The sequence below is a fragment of the Sphaeramia orbicularis genome, chromosome 22, assembly GCF_902148855.1.
Source record: "Sphaeramia orbicularis chromosome 22, fSphaOr1.1, whole genome shotgun sequence".
Taxonomy (NCBI): Eukaryota; Metazoa; Chordata; class Actinopteri; order Kurtiformes; family Apogonidae; genus Sphaeramia; species Sphaeramia orbicularis.
Window position 1 is genome coordinate 13,779,499 of NC_043978.1, and position 16,603 is coordinate 13,796,101.

The 16,603-nt window shown below is 36.0% G+C and overlaps 1 protein-coding gene across 3 annotated transcripts in view; it reads right to left on the reverse strand.

Moving 5' to 3' along the window:
- Positions 1-16,216, reverse strand: part of LOC115413784 (neuroblast differentiation-associated protein AHNAK) — a 39,724-nt gene extending 23,508 nt beyond the window's left edge. Inside the window, exon 1 of one of the 3 annotated variants that reach the window (XM_030126873.1) lies at positions 16,103-16,216. In XM_030126873.1, the coding sequence (XP_029982733.1) occupies positions 16,103-16,160 (58 nt within the window). In that variant the 5' untranslated portion in view covers positions 16,161-16,216. Of the gene's footprint in view, positions 1-3,203; positions 3,281-16,102 lie in introns of those variants that run through there. The other 2 variants (XM_030126871.1, XM_030126872.1) reach the window with 2 other exon arrangements.
- Positions 16,217-16,603: the final 387 nt, after the last annotated feature.

The window sequence follows — 16,603 nt, forward strand, 5'->3', positions numbered from 1 at the left end:
ATTAGCCACATTAGCCGAAAGCCTTAAAATTTTTCAGCCTATCCTTTTATTTTTTGTGGTGGCCTTAATTTTAAAGCAAGACACCTTTCGAGAAAACAGCGCCCCCGTAATTGAAAAGGTGGATGATGTTTTTTTTTTCCTTATAGTGGATATTTTTTTGGGCTGCTCTCTTTTTTTTCTCATAGTAGATATTTTTTTTCACCTGTTCTTTTTTTTTTCTTATAGTGAATAATTTTTTGGTCTAGTAGATAATTTTTTTCGCCTGTTCTCTTTTTTTTTTCTTTTAGTGGATAATTTTTTTGGCTGGTCTCTTTTCTTTCTTATAGGGGATTTTTTTTTTCGTCTAGTGGATAATTTTTTTAGGCTGTTCTCTTTTTTTCTTATAGTGGATAATTTTTTGGGGCTGTTCTCTTTTTTTTCTTGCAGTAGATAATTTTTTTGTGTAGTGGATAATTTTTTTTAGGCTGTTCTCTTTTTTCTTGTAGTAGAGAATTTTTTTCATCTAGTTTATAATTTTTTTAGGCTGTTCTCTTTTTTTTTCTTATAGTGGATAATTTTTTTGGGCTGTTCTCTTTTTTTTCTTGTAGTAGATAATTTTTTTTTCATCAAGTGGATAATTTTTTAGGGTGTTCTCTTTTTTTTCTTGTAGTAGATAATTTTTTTTCATCTAGTGGATAATTTTTTTAGGCTGTTCTACTTTTTTTTTTCTTGTAGTAGATAATTTTTTTCGTCTAGTGGATAATTTTTTGGCCTGTTGCACCTCTGGGCCACCGTACTTTACTCTGCATTACATTTTTCACCATTGGCTACAGCCTGAAAAAAATATGACTTAGGCAATTATGCGATGAGGCTAATGGTATGAGAGACATTTTCCCTCTGACCTTTATGAAACACAGGTTTTTGTTGTGTCATTGGTCTTTTTTTGCCACATGGCCTTGAAGGATAACTTCTTACCTTAACAATAGTCACTTTTCCATTGGACATCTGCGTAAAACTTTACCGATATTTACTAAATGTCCAAAAAACAGAAGTATGTAATGTTGGTTTTTCCATTAAATCACAAATGCAATGATTTGTTTATTTATCATCACGAGATGACACGAGAAGTCATTCCACAACCATGGCGACGAATGGAAATGTCGTGTTGATTTACAGATATATTCATTATTACCTCCACCAAGTAGGTTATGTTTTTGTCGGCGTTGGTTTGTCTGTTTGTGTGCAAGATAACTCAAAAAGTTATGGACAGATTTGGATGAAATTTTCAGGAAATGTTGATACTGGCACAAGGAACACATGATTAAATTTTGGTGGTGATCGGGGGTGGGGGGGCCACTGATCTGCCTTGGCGGAGGTCTGCGCTCTCCGAGTGCTTCTAATTATTATATATTACCCCTCTATCTCGTACTAAATTAAAAAATGATTGGGTTTCCTGGTGTGTCCACACATACCGTGCCATGTTTCTCTTAAAACTCTTCGTCTTTGCTTGTTGTAAAGTTCATTTTTTTAATTCATGTGACTCTAGTTGCAGAAAAGGGTCTTTCCATTGGAGTTTTATGTGATATACCAATTGTGCTACACCTGAAAATCCACCTCTTGCCAGCGCAAAAACTTTTAATCAAAAAAAGGAGTTTTGGCAAAATTGCCGTTTTTCCATTAGGTATGTTTTTTTTTTTCTCTTGATCTATTTAATGGTGGTTAACAAGCTGTATTCATGTAAATTACTGCCTCCTTCTGGTGGTTGTGATGCATTATTTACTGTCAGGTGCTGCCCATATTTCTGAGGCAGTTCCGATTTTTTCAGAGTTGGAGTTAACGTTTCTTAAGACAGACCACTGATTTTGAGCTCAAGCCCAACAAACACACCCCAACCTTCAGACATGTCCCCAAAAACTCAGTCCCCTCACGATTTGAGTCTTGAAAAATCTGTTGTGGATCAGTCTGAAGCACCTTTTTTCATTTACATAATAATCATTGCTTTGTGCAAACACCCAATTTTTTTGCAGGCACAGACTGACATCAAGTGGTCCATGAGGAGATATTCACCAAACCTGACACAGTGTTTGTTGAATTACAATTACACACCCTACCTTTAACCTTTAACGCCTACTGGAAAAGTTTGTGTTCTCAGTGTTCAACACATTCAGGAGCAAATAACAACAACTTGATGGTACTCTGGTGACATTTTCGGAAACTTGCCTTTAAAATCATTTCTATTTTTTTTATTCTTGCTCTCAAAAACCACATTGTTAAAGGTTCCACCCGCATCCTCTGACACCACCCGATTAATAACTCCTTTATCCAGGATGATAGCTTGTAATTGTCACTAATTCAGTCTTAAAAGGTATCAAATCTGGCAGGAAAATCTATAAATTGGCAACAGTGGACAGAGCAAATCAGAAAGAATGTCACCCCAAACTCTGTACTCAGAACTAACATTGTCCATTTCTCGCAGATATGGAAAACACATAAAATGTTAAAAGCCTCATTAAAGTGCAGTATTCTATGTAGAAAGACCCTCAACATGTCCCTAGAGGTTTGTAGAAATTGCATCCTAATTGAGTACAAACTATAACTACACTTTACATGTATTTTAGAATGAAAAATTTACAGTGAAAATGTATTTATATTATTGCTATTATTGTATTTATACAGAATTATAAGCCTGTAGACTTCTCTCCACTGTAACAGCCCACTCTCTGCCTTAATGTATGTCATGTGAAGTGCTCTTAACCCTTTAACTGCCTGTTCGACCATATGGTTGAGTTACTCATCAGGTTCCTCTTAGTGGGGTAGTTAAAGGGTTAAGCTCAGTAAATGCATTAGAAGACAGTTAAGGCTGAAGGCCGCTGCATGGGTTCATATTGGAGTCTCAAGGCATTTCAAGATACTTTCAGATTGATTAGCTCTGCTTTTCTGATCGATAGTGAAAAATCCCGGAAAAATAAGCGTAACTATCATCGCACATCTACATTTCTGTGACATCAGGTTTAAAAATAACAACAAAAGAACTATTTATCCGACTGGAAAGAAGACTTCACCTGTAAACTCTAAACTCACCACAGTCTAGACAGGTTGTGAAACTCAGTAACCATCAGGCGACACCTTTAACTCAAGCTTTGTCTGAACATATACCATATTATTAACAAAAACATTTTAATATAACGTTTTTGAGTCTAGTTCTGCTCAAACATCTTACCTACCTTTTGCAGTTTGTTGAATTCCTGCTGATAATCCGAGGTGTCAATTACACACCGTTTAAAGTGCTCTTAAACACTCCTGTCCTGAGTCAAACTGACAAGTGGCTCAACTGATTTGTTCAGCTTCACATGGACTAAGGAGGCGGGTCACTTTGAGCTTTTAGGTTGCACTCCTAATGTGCCTGAACATGTGTCACTCCCAAACTGAATTAGGTTTTTTTAAAGGAGCAGAGATGGGACTGTTTGAGCCTTACATTACTTGAAATAACCTCCCTCTAATCACCAGTTCTCTCACGTGTACATGGTTTTTATGAGTCTGTGACATCTGTCTGCATATTCACCTGTTCATCTGAAATGGATTTAATGGAGTTTTTTAATGAGTAATTAAGCAGACGTTCCATGATCATATAAGGTATAGACTGAAGGAAATATTTTTCTCTTACATTTCATTTCTTAGTTGTTTGTGGTTTTTCTATATGTCCTTTTCTCTGCACTTGCTTGTACAGTCGTGGAAAAAATTATTAGACCATCAAAAGTCATCAAAAACAGTGGTTATGCAATCAAGTGCTAACTCCTGTGTTTATCAGGTGACTAAAACATACTGAAAAGAAAACATGGAATGTCTAAAAGCACTGTTTTTGTCAGTACGATGCCATAGATATTGATGTAAGAACTGAAGTAATTTTGGTTATTATCAAGAAAACATGGCAAATGTCATCAGCAATGATATCAGCTCTGAAATTAAACTCTTATGAGCTATTTTTGTTGTTATCATTATATTTGTCCAAACAAGTGTACCTTTAGTTGGACCAGGCATTAAAATGAACAAGAAATTGAAGAAAATAAGGGTGGTCTAATAATTTTTTCCACGACTGTTTGTTCCTGCTGTTAACTGTGAAATGTCCCCACAGTGGGATAAATAAAATCTTATCTTATCTTATCTTATCATTTATATACAAGTTTCAGAAACCAGTTATGCTAGCTCAGGGGTGTCAAACTCATTTTGCCTACAAAGTTTTCTTAAAAATCTGAATAACATGAACAATCTGAAATGTCTTAACAGAAATAAGTGCAATTTTAGCAATATTGTGCCTTGGTTTATCATTTACACATGTCCATTACAACTTATAGATACACAAAGCAGAATATTGGTCAAATTACACTTACTTCTCTTAAGACAATTCAGGTTGTTCATATTTATTCAGCTTATTCACATTATTGGTAAAGGATAGTTTGTAAATGTAAACATTTTCATGTAATTTTACTTTTTTTTACACTCAAAGAGAAAAATTTGTAGTTTTTATTTGTGGGTTATTATGTCATTATTTTACTTGTGTGATTCACTTCAGATCTTATTGGTCTGTATGTGGAACTTGAACTAATATCTTCAGTGTAATTTTCGCATTTCACTCGCCAGATTGGACCCTTTGGCGGGCCAGTTTTGGCCCACGGACCGCATGTTTGATGCCTGTGTGCTAGGTGAAAGAAAACCACATCCTGCTGCATTTAAACATCTGAATGATGTCGACTACATGTGAAGCATCAATCAACAGAAACACAATCAATGTCAGCAGTGGAAGCTTCTCATTTCTGGAAAATTCTGTTATTTGATAAATTAAAGATTTAACTATACTTTACAATGTAGATGAGAAAAAGCATCAGAATGTGAATCTGTTGAAATCTGCAGTAAACTGGTTCCAGGACTCAGATAAAATGGAGAAAATGAGGTCACAGTGGAAAAAAACATATGAGAAAAACATTTCTATGTGACCAAACAAAGAGGAGAACCAAATAGGCTAATAGTTACAGGAATATCATATTAAAATGCCTGAACAAACAGTAGGTGAGTGACACCAGTGGAATACCAGGATCGCAGCTATGAAGCGCATTTTTAATCCAATTTCAAACATTTTTTCATTGTACATATGATAAACATTTATATCCTGTTAACTGGTTAATGTCTGTTTTTAGTGCCTGTGCTGTTTACATCGAACGATAAATTTAATCAGTCATTCCTGTAACATCTAATTGTTTCTTTAGTATTTTCCACATGACTTGACCCACTCTGTGTTGAGAAACTGCGTCTTCATCTTGTTTATTACACTTGACATCACATGCCTGAAGCCACACCTGTGCAGGTATTCTGCAGCGTTCAGAAACCAGGGTAAGATTTATTAACTCAGCAGTCCCTTCGGTGTCTTTCAGAGTACTCCAGCTAGAATAGTGAGGTTATTTGGGTTCATGAAATCAGGACATGGTGTTGACATGGATAAAAATAGAACGTCTCAGACCACCTTCAGCTTTGTTGTTGTTTTTGCAGTTGTAATAAGCTACATATTCATGGTTATTCTTTGGTTGGTGCACTGGTGCCTTTAGCTGATGTTATTTGACTAAAAACACTGTATTTCTGCATAATGTTAAGCTTGTGTTAGTACAGTATCTTGAAAATAGCACAAATAAACAAATCTGGTCAACACACAATTCCACTTTTGTAAATAACAGACTGCTCCCAAAAAGATTATTACCACAAAAAATAAATACTGTCTCTCATATACATTTAGGTTACTACACAAAGGTCATATATTGGGATGGAAAACCTTAATATCTGTTTTTTAGATTCGCTATAAAGATGCCAAGAGAAATACAAGAAAAAAAACATGTGCTCAGTATTAAAAACATAAAGATTTGAAACTACATGAAGTCTACAGGTAAAAATTCCAAGTGTGACCTTTAGTCATGTTCAGAGCTTCTGGTTCTTCAGATTTAGGTCATCTTTTATTTTATCTTTGTCTAGATCAGGAGTGTCAAACTCATTTTTGTTCAAGGGCCACATATAACCAAACATGATCTCAAGTGGGCTGGACCAGTAAAAAAAATTAAGTGAAAAAGTTAAATTACATGATGAAAACTTTTACATCTACAAAGTATCCTTTAAAAAATGTGAATAACATGAACAACTTGCAATGTCTCAAGAAAAATAAGTGTAATTTTAACAGTTTTATGCCTCAGTTTATCATTTACACATGTAAACAAGTGGTTCCAGGCACAACAAACCCCGCCCCTTACACGTATTGTGGCTTATTTTGGCATCAATCCAGCTGATGTCATCATGTTTATGCATGTGCTGTAGTCAGTATATCAATTGCCTCTATATATGTGCCAAGTTTAAAGTAAATTGAAACAAAATTGATGTTTTTATAGACATTTGAAATTTCGCCCATTATAAGTAAATGGAAGAGAAAAAAAAAGATTTAAAAAATTAATAAAAATTTTGAACTTCGACCTACTTTTCCCAAAATCTAATCACATATATTCTGGGTCACTGGCAATCTATAAACCCAATTTGGTATGAATTCAACTAATAGTTTTGCTGCTAAAGTGTTCACAATCAAACAAAGAAACAAACCGAACCAAAAACAGGGTAATTACAATTTACAGATCACAATGCATCTACAAATATGCAAAACATTTCAGGTTATTCACATTTTTTGTGAAAGGATAGTTTATAAATGAAAACATATTTATATAATTTTACTGACACCAAAATAAAGTGAAAACATTTGGAGTTGTCAAAGGTTATTATGATAGTATGTTAATGATCTGGCCCTGGTCTAGATGATCTAATACAGCTTCTATAACATTCATATTTTCATTTTGAATTGTTTGTTGTAGATGCTGTTTACATATATTCTGTATATTTTTCAGTAGTATCTTGATGCACAGACTCAGAATTGGGTGTATGTGGATATTAAAATCATGCAAAACAACAAGAATCCTTCAATGCCCCAATCACAACTGGGATACTCAAATCATTTTGAACATACCTCTGTACTGACATCATTAAAGCTGCATTCCTGAATTTAAGAAAACCTTGGCCAAACACGCAAACAGAATCCCAACAAATGAGACTAAACTGTAGTTAGAGTTGCACAATTAATCGAATCTCATTGCAACGTGAGTCTGTGACATTATCCCGCTGCAAATGTGGATGTTTTGGTGACACTGAGGAGAAAGTTGAATTAAAAATGCAAAGTGAAAGTTACTATTTTTATTGTTTTGAAGACTTGATTTCTTATACAATTTTAAGTAAAAAAAAAAAACTTGACTGAAAGTAAAGTGTATATTTGCCCTTGTTAAAAAAGTAAACACACTTAAAGGAGTGATATTTTGCTTTTTTAAATGGAATTCTTCATTTTCAAACATTTCCCTGTGGTCCCCATAAATTGTAAATGCTCTGCTTGGGTCTGAATTCTTTATTAATTCAACTCCACAGGTCCATCTTCAACACTATTTCTGAGTCATGATGCCAGAAAGGGGGTTTAGAGCGCTGGCCCTTTAAATGCAAATGAGCCACTTTATGCCCTGCCCACTCCAGGTTGTTGACTGTGTTGCTCTGTCCCATTCAACCACTTGTGCTCGTTAATACAATAACTGAACATTTTAGGTAATCAGCTCGAAGTTTGAACATATTTTCAGTTTTTACTACAACCGCTGCTGCTGACAAACAATTATGTCGTACTCAGAGAAATGTTCGGCGGAAGTCTTGACCTTATATTTGCAAATGTCATGACGTAATTAGTTATAAAATGCAACACATTAAGCAGGAATTGAAACATGTTGCAAAAATCCACTCAATTTTTTTCCCATAATAAATATGAAGGTAGCTTTGCAGCACCTGGAGGGTTCAAATTCAAACTTTATTAGGGTCCAAATACACAAATAAATGAACCAAAGACTAATAAAAGTGGGTCTAGCAAAATATGGGGCCTGAAGTGGCTCATTTGCATTTAAAGGGCCAGCACTCAAAACCACCTTTCTGGTGTCATTACTCAGAAATAGGGTCGAAGATGGACCTGTGGAGTTGAATTAATGAAGAATTCAGACCCAAGCAGAGCATTTACAGTTTATGGAGACCACAGGGAAATGTTTGAAAATGCATAATTCCATATTTAAAAAAAGCAAAATATCACTCCTTTTATGCTAATAAAAGATAAAATAAATAGCATATTTTAGTGTTTGGTTAAAGTTCGTATCGTTCTGCTGTATCTTCTGGAAGTTAAGAGCAGAATTAGATTAACTGACTGGGTCCTTTAAGGCTGCCGTCATGTGTCTGAGCTGCTTCGACTCAGAGTTTTCTTTGTGCACGCAGAGCTTTACTGAGGATTTAACCTCCGCTCTGCTTGATGCAACTGACTGATATATTTATAATTTATTTCAGGACTTCACTCAGGCGGATGTCCAGTATTGTTGCCCCTAGAGCTGGCAGCTCACATGCAGGAACTCCTTTATCAAATATTTGTCATGTGGGCGCTGCAGAGGCCTCGATAACAACTCTATGAGCTGACTAAAATCACAAAAAAAAAAAAAAAAAAAAAAAACACCCGCATATACTGTTTACTTGTTTGACCTCTCATAGATTAGATATAAATACTCACAGGGCTCCTTCCTAATGTAACGCTTTGACTCTGACTGCAGAGTTATTGGGATATTTAAGCTGCTCATGCAGATTGTGGTGCACATTCAGCATGATTCATATTTCGGTGCAGCTCTGCATTCGGGCGTGGCTCATCCCTCAGCGCTAATACTGATATGAAGACGAATAAGACAGTAAACTGCTGAATCAGAGTGTAGTTGAGTACATTTACTCAAGTACTTGTGCTTTACTTGAGTATGCACATTTTCTGCAGCTTTTAATTTTTTCTACTAAAGCCAAAACTGCACTTCTACTTCACTACATTTATCTGACATCTACAGTTTCTTTTCAGATTAGAGTTTTTCATTCCTGTCCAGTGAAAACCACGCATTTTGAATAATTTGTTTATAGATATATGTGATAAACTGCAGTGTAAGGAAGAAAGGATATTTTTTCTCCATTTTCAGCTAAATAAACCATCTGAGATTATCTGGAAAATGCATCATCACAAAACATAAAAATCCCTGTTTTTCTAAGCTCATGAATAGAATAGAATAGAATAGAATAGAATAGAATAGAATAGAATAGAATAGAATAGAATAGAATAGATAACGTTGTCTGTTCCAAGTAAAAACAGACATTTCTCTTTGGAAAAGTTAACTTGTTACAGATATGTGGCATCAACTTCACAAACATACAGTGATCTTATAGAATGTGATGCAGTGCGGTAGAATAAAGTCCTAGCAGCGTATAACCGGGGAAATAAATTAAGTATAATAAAAGGACTGTAAAATATCTGCTGAAGGTGCAGTATAACATGAAAAGTCATTAAAATGAGCTCAACCTGGAACATCTACAGCGGTAAGATTAATCCAAAAGCCTCATATATAACAGTAAAACACTGAAAGGGACCATTTTGCAGACAATAGTTGCATAATTTTACTTAAATAAGGGTTTCAATGCAGGAAATGTACATGTATTGCAGTATTAGTAAGGCTACGCTCAGACAGCAGGTGTTAATGCACAATTTGGATTTTTTGCTGAAATCCAATTTTTTTTGTGTGCTCGTTTAAATTACACATTAAATGCAACTGTATCAGTTTTGAGTATGAACTGAATGTGACCCTGAAGTGACCCGCATGCACAAGAGCGGTCCTGACATAATATGGAAGTAAGAATGTTTTTCCCGCTGCTCCTCCTCCTGGGACACAGACTTGTGACGTTTGTCACATTTCAGTGACGTAAAGGTAGGATGAATGTGACCTGGCCGTTCAGACTGATGTCACATTGCAAAATATCAGACGCGTGTCGGATTTAGGATCACATATGAAAGTGACCTGGGTCGGATTAGTGCTGTTCAAACTGTCTTTAACAGATCGGATACAGGTCACATATGGGCAAAAAAATCCGATTTGGGCCACATCTGCCTGCAGTCTGAATGTAGCCTAGGAAATCTAAATCTGCTTTTAAAGTCACTCTTGACTGACCTGAGGCACCGTAAAAGGGGGGGGGGGGGGGGGGGGGGGGACATGTAAATATGACAAATTCATGCAGCTGTTGTGCCAAGTTATGTATCCCCGCTGAGAATTGTTTCCCCAGGTCACAGAAGCATAATTTCAGCTTTTTATCTCATAATTATGACTTTTTGTGTCGAAGTGTCCTTGGGCAAGACACTGAACCCTAAGTTGCTCCCAGTAGGGCCAGGCAGCACCTTGCATGGCAGCAGTCGCCCGCTGGTGTATGAGTGTGTGTGTGAATGGGTGAATGTGAGGAGTTGTAAAGCGCTTTGGGCACCATGAAGGTGTAGAAAATGCGCTATATAAGTTCAGTCCATTTACCATTTTTTTTACCTTTTTTTTTTTTTTTTTCATAATTTCAACTTTTTATCTCATGATTATGGCATTATATCTCATAATTTCAATTTTTCAATCACATGATTTTGACTTTTTATCTCATAATTTCAACTTTTTATAATAAGTATGGCTTATATCTCATAATTTTGACTTTTTATTTCATAATTATGACTTTTTATCTCTTAATTATTGCTTTTAATCTCATAATTTTTTACTTTTTTATCTCATAACTGTGGCTTTTTATCTCATAATTTAGATTTTTTTTCTCATAATTATGACTTTTTATCTCATAGTTTCAAATTTTCATTTCATAATTTCAGCTTTTTTATCTCATAGTTAGGACTTTTTATCTCAAAATTATGGCTTTTTATCTCAATATTTTGATTTTTTTATCTCGTAATTTTGACTTTTAAATCTCATAATTAGGACTTTTATGTCATAATTATGACTTACAATGGGGATTTTTTTTTTTTCAGTGGCAGACATGGGCTTCCTACGTATGTATTTCCACCACTGAAAAATAAAAAATCCCCATGGCAAGTCATAATTATGAGGTAAAAATTCAAAATTGTGCTCCTGTGACCAGGGGAAACAGTTCTCAGTGGGGATATGTACCTTGGCACAACAGGACCTAGCATTCCTTGGGGGGGCCTGTAGAGCAGTGGAGGGGGCCCAGTGGATATAGGGTAGAAGAAGTTGTGAAAATTTCGTGTAAGCTCCAGCGTACAACAGGTATAGAAGCTGAGAGTCAGACGTCGAAAGCGTGTTAAGTTTCACTTTTGGTTTACGCCAGTTCCGCTTGTTACAGATCACACCCCCACTTATACCCCCCCACTCCGACAGATACTTTCTTGTAGCAAGAGCCCTCAACGTTTAGCTTTCAGGTGGCCCACAGCTGCTAGCGGTGCCCCATTGACTGCCTGAGTCTCCACTGTACTGCATGAGCTGCCTGTTGTCCTCATCTCTCCTCTTATGTAACCTAATTCTGCCCCAGTTTTATTTAGTGTTTCCTGTGTAAAAAGCACCTGAAGGCTCCCCGAAGCTCCCGTCTTCACTAAACTAATATAAACTCATACAGCCCATTATTTGTGCCTTTGCATTTGGAGTCTACTCTCTTATTTTTTGCGTAGCGGACGGCGGACACAAGCTCCTTTCACTGAAAAGGCAGTTTGTTTGTATCCAAATTTTAATAAGATTTGAGAGAAGGAAGAGAAAAAAAAAGCAGAATTAGATTTTCTGCATGGATTACATGAACATGAGACTAGTAAAGCGCATGGTTTCAATCTATTAATCTGCTACAAACCTACAACGAGTTTCACATACTTCTGGAGTTCAGGTCTTAATCTGCCTGTATTCCCATGACACGCACTTACACCAAAAAATAGATTAAAAAAAAAAGCAGAGGCACAGTAACACATCAGGTCAGCATCCGACCTGTTTGTAAACACTGACACCGACTGTTGGAGTGACTCAGAATGAAACATGACCACTCAGCTCTACAGTGTGTTCAGCAGATACAGCACACGCCTTGATAACCTGTCATTTATTGATTATCACGTCCACTTTGAACTCAGATGTTTACTCCTTCACTGGTCATTTCAAGACCTTCATGCCCTGACAGGAATAAAATCTAAATGACAATTAATTACTTACTTTCTTTACAAGTTTGCCTGTCAGGAATACGTAAAAATACAGCTCTATTATATAGTGATATACCTTTACCAATAAATCCCCTTCTTATCACTTTAAAGTCAGGCTGCCTATTGATATTAAAAAATAAATAATAAAAAAAGACTAAGTTTACTGTGGTTTAAAACTGATCTGTGTAATTATGGATATTTAAAGCAAAATCACAAATAATAATTATTAATAATAATAATTTGAAGTATTAATCATTTCAAATCAACTTGTTTAATGACATTTTCATTTTCATTTCACTTCCATTGTCAGATTTTCTCATTTGAAATAAAATTCCAAATAATAAGAGTAAAAGTATGTATTTACATCTGTAAAACAGTTCATAATGGTCTGTCTTCCCCTGTTTGAAACTAATCTTTTATTTTTTAGTAATTGTTTAATAACTGTATTTAGTCAACCATCCTGTGCAATACATTTTTACATTTTTTCTATTCTTAATTTTTACCGTTTTATCTTCATATTTCTATATAGAGTTAACTACAGTGTCTTATAGGACTTTATCTTGTGTATATTTTGCACCTTATATTTTATCTATAATTACCTGTTTGCACTGAAAAAGGAGAAGCTCTCCAATCTCATATATTCAGTAGAATGACAATAAAGGGAATTCTATTCTATTCTATTCTATTCTATTCTATTCTATTCTACTATACTCTACTCTGTTCTATTCTCTTCTATTCTATTCTAATCTATGTAGCTGTTTTAATTAGTTTTTCTCATGTTCTACCTATATTTGATGTGATTTTTAATTGTTAGTCAACATTATTTTAACTTGGTGTCAACAATGTTTTTAAATAAATTATGAGTCAGGCACAGTTTCTCATTTCTACACAGGATCAGGTCAACGTGCATGTCATTTATGGATTATTACATCCACTTTTAACTCAGATGTTTATTCCTTCACTTGTCATTTCAAGGCCTTCATACTCTGACAGGAATAAAAATCTGAGTGAAAATTAATTACTTACTTTCATTGCAAGTTTCTGTTATGAGGAATAGGTAAAAATACTGCACTATCATGAAATTTGATGTAAAGGTGGGACCCGAGCCAAAACCAAACCCATTAAATATTGGATCAGATCCATAAAAAGGGGTGGAGCCTGTATTGTTTTTCTTTTATTCACTTTATCTAAGGCTGTGAGGTTAGGTAGGGCGTTTGATTGAATTACAGGGCTGTGAGGCCTTGGCAGACTGCCCCGCTGGTTAAATGTGAAACTTTTAATAAAGACATAAAATATTAGAAAGCAGGCCTGCTTATAGATACTTTTAATTTTTTTTTATTTTATTTATTAATTTTTCAGTTCATCAGGGCTTCAACTAATTTTACAGCATAAAAATGAATCCATTTACCACCATTTGGATTTGTATGTTAATATAACATCACTAATAAAAGTCTGAATATGATGTGGTTTAGACTTTATGTATTGACTTTTGCAGAAGGAAAACTTAGATACTCAAGCAATTCGGTAAGTGCTGTAAAAGTATTAAAGTTACATACATAACCTTGGAGTTCTGATTAACTTTTCCAACAATGTGCCAAATGGTGAAAACACTGATGAAAATAAAAATGTCATTTTCTGATTAAATGTCAAGATTGCGTGTGTTAATGCTTTATATGAAGCCACACAATTTACCTTTAGTTGTTTATTAGCATGTATTTACTGAGGGTGAATCAGAAAGTTGTTTTACATGAATTACAAACTTAATATGATTCACTCAAATATATTAAGATTATAATTCAACTTCCTTATTTACTATCATAAAGGACATTAATACATGCTTTATAAAGACTAATAACGAGCCACTAATATTTATGCTAATAAGTGACCAGTCAATATTGCATATGTGCTAATATAGAGTGTTATCTATTACCTCTGTGACAGCTTTATGAACAGTATACATTCTACATTTTCTAGTCTCAGAATATGTATAATATTGATTTAAGAGCAGTTTTTGTCTGACTACAGCTGATGGTTTCTAATGGATTGGGAGCAGCTCGGTCTCCCTCTGCTCCGAACAGTTAACTAAGCTTAAAGCTGACTCTTCTCTTTCTTTTCTCATCCCTCGCTCTCATTCTGACCTTGAGCTTTGCCTGGAGCCTCTCAGAGCAACAAAACCTCTCTTCACCTTCGAGAGCAGATTTAATTAAAGCAGAACCGAATTAGAATCCAGATAAATTGTAGAGTCACTGTGTTGCAGATGTCTGGGTCTGAATATATAATCAGACTCTGCACCACAGTTTTATATTGCACTTCGACTCTGATTTCTTAGCAGTATACCAAATATCATTTATCTGCATTTGAAGCAATCACAGGAATAAACCATTAATAAACAGAGATGCCTCTGAAGCCACTTCCACATCTTCTTACAGACAATAACAACATCCATTACTGCGCAAACAATGACACATACCTTTTTCTATGTATGATTTTTCACACAATTAGTCACATATCTACGCAAATATAACCACTCTACATAGTTTTGTGCCTTTGTATTACATCAGATACGGTTTATAACAGCTCTGAAGGAAACAAGCAGACCCTTAATTCTTCTAATTCCAACCAAATTTGAAATAAAAATGTCACTTAGAGCATGTATTTGCAGCAAATTGCAAAATAGCAGTGAATGTGGTCCTCAGTTACTTCAAATAATGCACCTAAAACAAATTTTTACACAATACTAACGTATGAATATGGAAGAGAAATCAATATTTGATTGAATTATCCTGATTTTCTGTCATAGTTTTAATGTGTCTCTCCACCTCCTTCACATCACTGTTGGCGCTTTATGGAGCTAAAATTCTGTACGTTGGTATTAGACCATATGTGAGCTGTAAATACATAAAATTATCAAGCAGATCATCAACATCCATGAACATAGATTGGATATACCTGTACCAATTAATCCCCATCATATTACTTTAAAGTCAAGCTGCCAATTGATATAATAATAATAATAATAATAATAATAATTTGATAGTTTACTGTGATTAATACAATGAACTGTGTAATTATGGATATTAAAAGCAAAATCACAGAAATAATGAATTATAATTATTAATACTTTCAAATCCACTTGTTTAATCTCAAGAGTAAAAGTACGTATTTTCATCTGTAAAACCATTCATAATGGTAAATAAACCACTTGTCTTCTGTTTTCCCCTGTTTTAAGCTCATTTTTAATCTTTGATCTTTTATTAATCGATTAATTACTGTATTTATGTAGTCGCTTTAATTATTTTTCTCATGTTCTATCTATGTTGGGTGTTATTTTTGACGCATTATTTTAATTTGGTGTCAACAATGTTTTTGAATAAATTACAAGTCAGACACAGTTTCTCATTTCTACTCTGGAGCTGCAAATACATTTTTTGGGTGCGACAGTTAAAGTGATGCAAGGTTACAGGTAGTAGCTCTTCCCTCTTTCACACAAATCCTAGAGCTTTAAAACTTCGATCCTTTAAAACGGAGGTCTTTCTAATTTTAAGGGCTCTCTCATTTCTGCAGGCTTTTTCATCTTTACCCCTGGGAAGTTATCGTCTTCTGCTATTTTTGCAATCCTGATTTATGCTTCGCAGTGACAGTGTCTGTTTGCCTTTCAGCCTCGGCTTCAAACACACAGCGGGAGGGAAACGGGAGCTGCCTGACATCCGCGATGATGACATCTTCAAACACTCCCCTGCGCTCTGCAGACACACCCAGCACTCACTGCAGGTCAGCAACACAACGCAACGCAACACAACTCAGCATCAGCACCAGCATCAGCACCAGCATCAGCGCCGGCACCGCCACCGGCCGCCTGGCGCTCCATTCACTGTCTCCCTGCATCACAAACGTACACAAACACAATCTCCCACAATCGCTGCACTACTGAACCCTGCTGCTGAAACGGTGAATTGCTCACAGAGAGAGGAAAACAGCAGTGAGAGTGATGCCCACCCGTCCCTGAAGAGGCGGCGTGCCAGTTGGGGAAGGCCAGGTGGAAGCAGTCACACATGATGGCGGTGGCGGCAGAGACCGGGTCCTGGACCGATACCGATGTGGAGACGGTGTTTTGTTTTTTAGGAGGGAGAGGCAGGTGCTGCAGCTGCTGCTTCCCCTCGGCTCGTCCTGTATCAGCCTGTGTGCCGGGTCGGCCGAGGATGAGTTGCAGAATTAACCGAAGAGAGTGAGAGCTGCCCTCTGCGCTCCCAGATCTGTCCAGCAAGTGAAGGAAACTCCCTCTCCTGTCCTGTAAACATGGACCTCCAGCAGCACAGCACACTAACTTAATTATGGGAGGAGCTGCTCCCCCTTCAGCTCAGCTCAGCACACTCAGACACATCCCTCCTTTTACTGCTCCTCTTTCCTTCCCTCTCCTCTGTTGAGCCGCATTGATCGGCCTAATCGGACAAGGACAATCACGATGTCAGCTCCTGGCTCCAGAAGCCAGAGTAGAGG